Here is a 9429-nt window from a genome sequence, read left to right on the forward strand (position 1 = left end):
TGCTGATTTCATATGTGGGTTCCTCAGCTCCCATGCTGGCCAAAGTGATGGAACCAGCAATGGCTTCCCAAAAGGCCTTCCTAAACCAGACCCAGCTGATGAAACTAAGGTTGTCCTTTCCGGTAGAATGACCCGAACTTCTGAACTAGAGTCTTAAAACATTGTACAGTCCACAGTTTAGTGACAGGCAAGATGCTCTCTCAGTGCGTGAATTTTCAGAACAGCAGACCTCACTTAAGTAGAAACCAGCTGCTACCTGTGCGCTCAGAAACCCTCCCACGGGGGCCACGCTCTACGAGGAAAAACAAGGCACGGCGTGACTGCATTGCAACTCTTTATTAACAGTACGTTTGGAAGTGGATAAGGCAGTATGTCTGTATGGTTGCTAGCATTTTCCTCGGACCACGAAGCCAGCTTGGTTGTTTTAAGAAGGATCTTCTGAGCCCTGTTCTCCCGAGCCGTAGGCACCATCCCTGGGGTTGTATCACGATTTTCTTTCAGATGGCAGACCTGGCTCAGTTGGTCAGTCAAATGATCTCACTACTCACTACTTCAATGTCTAAGGCCAAATATGGTCAAGGACTTGAGTCTAAGAGGGCTTGCTGTTCACAAAGGTGTATAAAAACCATCTTTTGTTAGAACCAAATGATGGAAACATGCCTTCTTTTTTTTTAATTGACATTTATTTTTTGAGATCAGGTCTTGCTAGGTAGCCCAGGTTGGCCTTGTGTCAGATACTCCTGGCTCCTGGATTCTTTAGATGCCTCCATCAGACTGGATTCTTTAGATGCCTCCATCAGACTGGATTCTTTAGACGCCTCCACAGATTACTTTATTATTGTATTTCCAAGTCTCTCTCTCTCTCTCTCTGTTTCTCTCTGGCCTGCTGTGGAAGATGCCACCACTGCATCTTAAATTTTTAAATTTCTTTAAATATTCCCATCAAGGCATTGTGGCCTCTGAGATCAATTTGCTGTTTGCCCAATTACTTAAACCTCTCAACAGTCCTTCCTGGTTTAATATTGCTATGAAGAGACGATGTGTAGAAGTAGAAAGGATATACTATGTACAGGCATAAAGCTCTCTCTGACCTTACCGAGGGTTATGCAATTCATTTGCATTTGGTTAATGGTATGCAGATCCATTACTCTGATATGTGAAAGTTCATCCACCTCTGACGGTTAGAGCTTCAGTTACAATCACCCGATGAAGTAAATGTTCCCGTACGTTCAAGGTCCAGATACAAAGTATTTAAGTGTAGGCATTGGCTGTTTTCTTCCACCAGAAATCTTCAGGCATGTAACTTCAGAGTACTGAAAAACTCAGCCACTGCATGAAGAAAAAGAACCGAACGGCCATTCAGGGATGGTGTTAAAATGAAAGACCTTATAGGTCGTTTTGAGTTATTCTGGAAGATGGCTGGATCCGAAAGCTTACCAAGGACTAAGACAGCATGCCCTAGCGGTTTATTCTGCCAACGTTCTGGAGTCTACATTTAGAAGTGTGAGGATTTGGGTGACTTGAACCAGCGGCTGTTGTAGTATTGAATACACGAAGGGTGGCATCCGGATAACATGTGAACCAGCTTTTCATCCCTCTGCCTCAACACACCACATCAGAGGTTCATTTGGGGCTAGTGTGGTGGTGCATACCTTGAGTTCTAGGGAGGCAGAGGCAGGCAGATTACTGTGAATTTGAGGCTAGCCTGGTTTACATAGAGAATTCCGGGACAGACAGGGGTCCATAGTGAGAACCTACCCCTCTCCCCCTCAAAAAATGGTTTGAGATGTGGACACTGTTTTCAGCCTTGGTTCTATTTTTGGTTCTATATTGAAATAACAGGAACTCTGGCAGACTCTAAATTGATTGGAAAAGACCTCCGGGGTGATGTAACCCACAACTGAGGTTGAAATCATGAAAGTCACTGCATAATTAAGGGGCAACTTTCTAGACATGGCTCCTCCTTGGCAACGTCTCCTAAGGATCTTTAGGAACCTGGGAAGGTAAGTGAAATGGAGGGTATGTGTTCCTTAGGAGATAGGAGGGGGCTGATCAGCAGACAGGCCAGTATGTGTAAGCAGGGACTGGGTGGGGACTCAGAATTGGCTATCCAGCAGGAATGAGAAACAGACCAGTTTCTGGAACCTAGCCTGCCATGTTTCATATTCTAGTTTTACCGACTTCCCTTAAATTGCAGGCTCAGGCTAAGGATGCTTTCCAGGTGATAAAACATATATAGCTCTAAGCAGCTGGGCATTTGTAACTGGTTAAAAGGTTTCCACTGGGATACGTGTACTTTACAACATACAGCAGAACAGTGAGCAGCTGTTTGAGCTCCGGAGTTCAAAATTCAAGAAAACCAAACAAATGGCTAACCCTGCCTCCCTGCCATTCGGCTCTCCTAGGTGACATGGAGAAGTAGCGAACAGAAGTACTATTCCCACCCAGTACTGCATCCTTCTGTGCAATGCCCGGCCAGGCTCTGGGACCAACTGGAGCCATGTGGGTCTTGGATTCTCTGCTGATGTTGATGTTTTCTGCAGGGCTGGGACTTGAACCTGGGGCCTTGTAAGTGCTCAGCAGGCTCTCTGCTACCCAGCTGCTTCTGTGTGTGTGAGCCTTCTGTTAGCAGGACTAAAGGAGATGTCCCTGCTTCGTTTTTGGTGAAGTGGCCTACCATATTGCCTTAGATTGATCTCAGAGATATGTTGTTGTGTTCCAGACACATAAACCTATCATGACCTGTGACAAATATACACATTGTTGTTAGCTTCCTTTCAAAGGGGAGAAAGAGTAGAGAGGAGTATTTGTCCTAGAAAATACTTTAAGTAGATATGTCCTATGAATGTCCCAGAAGTCAGCCTGGATTCTACACTAAGGGTTTCATTCTACAAGCACACTCCTTCAAACGCTGACCATTTCTTTCCTCAGCCATCTGGTATACCCAACCTTAGTTTAGCCCAATGCTATGCTCCAGTCAAAGCTCATGGGACGAGAGAGCCAGGTGTGTTTTCCTAGGTTGGAGAATCAGCAAGTAGTTCAGAAATAGCAACTCAAAGTGCATCGTGGGACCTCCCAACCATTTACAGACCTATTCCCAACAGACCAGAAAAAATCCAGAAGCAAGTTTTCAAATGAACGTCATCCTAGGAGCAGCCTATTTAGGTCGCCCTAGGATCAGTCTGTTCAGGTCAGTTACCCCAGGAACAGTTTGTTCAGATAGCCCCCAAAATAGCCTGTTCTGACCCATCTTGCAGCAGCCTTCCCAGGAGTCAGGGTTGGTGTTGACTTACCGAGATAAGGTCGAGCTGTATCGTTCCAGTGTTCTCAGGGTCCAGCTGCTTGAATATCTCTGTGGAGGGAGGTCAGGATGTGAGAAATGAGGGAGCAGGGCTGGAGCAGTGTCCAGGGCTGCAGTTGACTTTTGTGGGATGCCACAAGCTACTACTCTTTCCTGCTTCCCCCGTTTAAGGAAAGGGAAATTTATTCTCAATTCACAGACACATCAGTGACTACTGCACCCCCGGTGAAGGACGAGATAGGTCAGTGGGTCTCAAACACCCTAACTCTGCCACCCTTTAATACAGTTCTTCATGGTGTAATTGGCCATAAGACTATTTTCGTTGTTACTTCACAATCAGAAGTTTGTTACCGTTATGAATTGTAATGTAAAAAAAATCCGTGCTTTCCTATGGTCTCAGGTGAGACGTGTGAAAGGGTCATTAAACCCCAAACAGGTTGGGAACCACAGGCTGAGAACCGCCGAGAGAGGCCTTTACTCCAAGTAAATGTTTAAAGCCACGTACTGAATAGTATTTCCAGCCGAACCAAACACCGCACAAAGTTGTCAAAGTCGATGATGAGTTCGTCATCTGCAAACCGGGCAACGATGACTTGATGAAGTTGACAGGGCAGCTTGAAACCTGGAGGAGAGTGGACAAGGGACATCTGTGAGTGTCAGGCCCACTGCTTGGCTCTGTCAGTGTCAGGCCTACCATCTAGCTCTTCTCACGTGCTGTGGAACCAACGTGACTCTCTCTCTCTGTCTCTCTGTCTCTGTCTTCATTACTTTGTTTTAATATTTTTAACATGTATATGCGTGCACCTGCTTTTCTATATGCGCACCACCTGTGTGCAGTGCCTGCAGAAGCCAGAAGAGGGTGCTGGATCCCTAAGAGCTGGAGCTGTGGTTGTGAGCTGCCCAGTGTGGGTGTGGGTAACCAGTCAGTCCTCTGTAAGAGCAGCAAATACTCTGAACTACCAAGCCATCTTCCAGCTCCCGCACCACGTGACACTTTACACCTGCTATTGCTCTTGTCCATGGGCGGCGGCTGGTTGAACTTGCAATGCAGCCCCTTCTGATGTTTCTTTGGTTTCTGTTATTCTATCGCCCTGGTCTATTTCCTCGATAACAAGTGAAGCTCTGGGTCTGCTTTTCTACAATGGTCTTACCACTCTGTATTGATAACCATGATCCCATCTTTTGTAGTTAGTTCTAAATCAGCTTGGAGATTAGTCTTAGGAAGATTTAGCTCTCCCAGAGGACTGATTGTGACAGACTAATTAATTTTAAATCTTCCTTATGAACTGAAAAGGAACTTCAACAGGCCGGTGGCTGTTGGCAGCATTTCCCAGCTTCCCTTGCTGTAAGAGACCCTGAGAGCAAGTTCTGGCCGATAGTGTGTGTGAGCAGAAGTCATGTTGTCCCAGATCCCTAAGCAGTGGACAGGAGGAGCCTGGGATGCTAACAGTAGAAGCTCCACCCCAACCTTGGATGCCTGAGGGAAAGATGCACCCTGTTTCGAACCACTGTTGTTTGGAGTCTCCTGTAGTCAGATTTGTCCTCAAAGCACAGAAGTCTCCTGTGCTGGTCTTTGCTAGGTTCACACCCTAGTTCACACACCAGACACATACACACACAGACACGCATACACACACAGACATGCATACACACACAGACATGCATACACACACATACACACAAACACATACACCAGACAGACACATACATATACACACCACACACACATACATACCCACACATACCCCTACACACACACACCAGACAGACACACACACACACAGAGACACATACACACACACCAGACAGACAACACACACACACACCCCACACACATACTCCCACACACAAACCACACACACACCACACACAGACAGATACACACACACATATACCACACACACATACATATACACACAGACCAGACACACACACCCCATACACATACATACACATACCCCACATACACACACATACCAGACAGACACACACATACACACCACACACACACATACATACACACCAGACACACATATACACATACACACCACACACACCAGACAGACACATACACCAAACAGACACACACATACACACACACACACATACATACACACACCAGACAGACACACCAAACAGACACACACACACATATACCACACACACACATACACACACACACACACACACACACACACACACACACATACACACACCAGACAGACACATATACAGCAGCAACAGCAGAAAAGAGTGTGAGGAATACGAAGAGGGATACACATGCATATACACATGCACACATACACACACAGACACATCAAGAAAGACACACACACCTGAAAGCTGACTGGCTTCACCTGCTTGCTCTGCCAGGCTGTTCCCGGGGACAGAACTTAGGGCCTTGTGCATGGTGTAAGAGCTCTACCTCTGAGCTCCATTTCCAGACCCAGAAGCAAAGCATCATTATGCCGTATGCAGGAGCTCAGCAGAAAACACGGGCTGGGAGGTGTGGGTCTAAAGCATTACCTGCTTCTTCCAAAGCCTTCCGCATCTCATAGGAATTCATGGTTCCCGACCTGTCCACGTCGATCTCTCGGTAAATTTTCTGGAACATGAAAAATGCTTATTAGAACTGTGACCCAAAGCAAAACAGGTGAGGTGTCAAGGTGCCTGTTAGGTGTGTGCTGAGTGGGCTCGAAGGACTTCTTTCTACACAGCCTTCTCGGGAAACTCTTGACAGTGACCTCATTTCTGGTCACCAATCAGGCAAATGATAGGACAAGGCTATGTTACTTGCTAAGTCCTTGCTTTGCCTGGTTGGTCAGCATACAAGCAAACTTCACCTCTGCTGAGTTCCGCGAAATTCAATTCCCTTGGAAATGTGCCCCTACTCTCCAGAACCATTACACCTTAAAGCATATGCCTAAATGTCCCCCAGCACTGACCTACCCACCCTGGGGTACCCAGGGCCCTACTTGGTATTTCTGAATCTTCGTCCAGAGGATGTAGAACTCCTTCAGCCCCAGCTTGCCGCTCCCATCTTCCTGCCCTCGGTTAAGAAAAGCTCTGGAGTAAGCGGTCCCTGGGTACAATGCCATCTGGTTGGCCTACAGGCTGGGCCTGCTGGTCTTCCCAAAGCAAGCATAGGGAGGTTTCACTGAAGGATCTGCCTTTTGCTTTTCACACCCTTGAGTTTCCTCAAAAGGGAGTAGCAGGAAGGGTGTGTGTGTGTGTGTGTGTGTGTGTGTGTGTGTGTGCACGCTGTCTGCTGACTGAGGGGCTATGGGGCCCCCAGATCGTGATAACAGTTTGTTATGAGGTGACAGATAGATCTGGGCCCTTGAACATTATTCGAGTATTTTGAAGGGGCATCTTGTGAAGGGGGTGGTGTCATAGGTACATGCCGTGTGGCCAGTAGACACAGTGTCAGAAGTTTGGACTGTTCAATCACTGAGCATTAGAGATGGAGAGAGAGAGAGAGAGAGAGAGAGAGAGAGAGAGAGAGAGAGAGAGAGAGAGAGAGAGAGAATGCTCAGTCTGCTCCATGGACAGGTGGGCATCCCCGAGAGGCTAGGCCAAAGAGAAGGAATAACAATGGAGGCGGGCCTTCATCTTAGGGTCTAGAAACTTTTCCGTTTGCTTGTTTGTCTGAGAGGATTTTTCTATGTAGCCCAGGCTGGCCTTAAACTGGAAATCCTCCCGCCTTGGCCCCACCATGTGCTGGAATTGACACAAGTGTTCCACCACACGCGGCTTTAAAAGGAAATCTCGCTAAGGACACAGATTCCTGTCAGGCCCACTGTGGTTTAGGGAAGCTCTGCTTAGGAAAAGTTGGAGAACGATGTCACCCAGGAAGCCCCCGAGGCTGCTCTGGGCAGAGACGGCAGGTGTAGGGTCCAGGTTTCTAGCCCCAGACCTGACAGGCTGCCTGTCCACAAATCAAGCCTCTGAAGGCAGGTGGGGAGTGGACTCCTTTCCTTTATCTGAGGAGGCAGGCTCCACTCTCTGGAGCGCACGAAAGGATACATCCAGCATGTCCACCATGATCTTACAGGTCTCGATGCTGAAGCCATCTGACTTGATGTCTTCGCCTAAAAGATAAAATAAAGAGTATGAGGAGCCTCCCAGACCAGCACTGTCTCCCAGAACTTCCTGCAAAGGTAGACATGTCCTTCCTCTCTGCAGGCCACTATGACAGCAAATCGGATTACTTTAGCCATGTGTGACTGGCTGTCAAACGGGAACGCACAGAGGGTGTTAAGTGTACTTGATTTCTTTGTATAACTGCCATGGACAAACAGGGTTTAATATTAAAGTAATATTATTCTTTTTGAATAAGAAAGTGACTGGACTTTTTAAGCTTTGCGATGGAGTTTGGCAGGCTTCAAAGTCAACACTTCCGCCTCCCAAGTGCTGGGACCGTAGGCATGTGCCAGCACACCTGGTTACAGCTGAACCTTTAAATGCTGACAGGGTGGGAAAGTGCCTATGGTCACACACAGCCAGAGAGCACGTGCGTTCATTGTAGGCTCTGAGCAGAGAGAGGAAGGCCGAGGGTCCACTGGTCCATCTGCAGACCGGTGTGTCTCTGTCTGAGGTGACAGAGAGATTGGAGGACTCAGAACCTTTACTAGGTTAGCTCTGTGTCATTGGTGGTGGCATGTGGTCTGAGACTCTCGTCACACTCCCTACGGACTTCACGAGGAGCAGCTCTGCATGTGTGTGTGTGTGTGTGTGCGTGCGTGCGTGTGTGCGCGTGTGTGTGCGTGTGTGTGTGCGTGCGTGTGTGCGCGTGTGTGTGCGTGTGTAATGAGGATGATAGTGATGTGTATGTATGATGGATGTATATGCATGCGTGTGAGTATGGACGGGTTTGTACCATGACACATGGTACAAGTCAGGACAGCCTGGGGTGTCAGTCCTCACCTTTCACCTTGTTTGAGACAGGGTCTCTTTGTCGTTAGCCACTGTGGGTGCTAGACTGAGATACCCACAAGCTTCTGGGGTCTCTTGCCTCCATCTCCCATCTCACCATAGGAACACTGGGGCACAGGTGCATCCTACTGTGCCTGGCTCTATAGAGGTTCCAGGGATTCAAACGTGGGTCCTCATAGCAGCCCGGCAAGCACTTGAGCCCCATAGCCATCTCTCCAGGCCACAAGGAATAACCCTTTTGGTGATGTCTTTGTAGAATATTTGGGCCTACACTGTATTAAACTTATTCCACTAGACAGCAATCCATTGTTCCATGTAGGGTCATGAGGCTGTGTGGGGACACTTGGGCAGAAGGCTGGAGTCACCAGACAGGCAGGGGAGGGGCCTGAGCTCAGCAGCCCACGCTTTCCCTCAACTGGGAGCAGGCTGGACCAAGCATGGCTTAGCTCTTCTGCATCCCAGCTGTGAGAGACAAAGAGACTGTCTTCTGCATACACTGCAGCCAACTGAGGAGCCCTCTGACCATCCTTGGGTCTGGCAGTCACTATTCTCCCGTTTTAGAAGAGGAGCGTGTAGCCCAGCCCTGGCGAAGCCCTGTCTGGATGCCGGCTCCAGCCACCCTCACTCTGACTGCTGAGTGATCTATGAAGCACAAATGCTCTCCTATAGCTGTTTGTTCAGGACCCATTGTCTCCCATATCTGCAAGGGACACACACCATGTCTGGAATACCCTCCAGACCTTGGGCTATTCTTTAGCTCTAAAACACGAATTTCTTTTATCCAGAGGGGTCGAGTGGGAGGTCGTCTGGTCTGGCGTCAGATGGAACGGCAGCCCCTGGAGGTCACGAACGTCCCTGATGACTGATAGAGCTGATACTCAGGATGTCACAGTGTGTGTGTGTGTGTGTGTGTGTGTGTGTGTGTGTGTGTGTTTCTGATCCGCATGACTTCAGGCACTACACACTGGCTAACTACTCCACTATCCTGTCAGAAGCATCGTGACTTGTAAGGGTTGAGGTGGGAGAGGTTTATTTCCCCTCTTCTCTAGGGATGAGCAGCAGCAGGAGGAGTGAGCATCAGTCTTTGATAATTTCTTACTTAAGGAACAGCTAGCAAAGCTGTCATGGTTGATCACACCCATAACCTCAGGACTCAGGAGCCTAAGGCCGGGAGATTGCTGTGAGATCAAGAC

The 9429-nt window shown here is 48.1% G+C and overlaps 1 protein-coding gene across 1 annotated transcript in view; it reads right to left on the reverse strand.

The window, feature by feature from the left end:
* Positions 1–321: 321 nt before the first annotated feature.
* The window catches only part of Capn2 (calpain 2), a 50724-nt gene continuing 41616 nt past the window's right edge, over positions 322–9429 (reverse strand). The window contains exons 16-21 of the mRNA NM_017116.2: positions 7328–7392; positions 6277–6345; positions 5828–5906; positions 3807–3923; positions 3294–3352; positions 322–1329 (exon numbers count right to left, since the gene is read on the reverse strand). Coding sequence (NP_058812.1) covers positions 1306–1329; positions 3294–3352; positions 3807–3923; positions 5828–5906; positions 6277–6345; positions 7328–7392 — 413 coding nt within the window. The 3' untranslated portion in view covers positions 322–1305. The remainder of the gene's footprint in view (positions 1330–3293; positions 3353–3806; positions 3924–5827; positions 5907–6276; positions 6346–7327; positions 7393–9429) is intronic.

Source organism: Rattus norvegicus, chromosome 13 (genome assembly GCF_036323735.1).
Source record: "Rattus norvegicus strain BN/NHsdMcwi chromosome 13, GRCr8, whole genome shotgun sequence".
Classification (NCBI taxonomy): domain Eukaryota; kingdom Metazoa; phylum Chordata; class Mammalia; order Rodentia; family Muridae; genus Rattus; species Rattus norvegicus.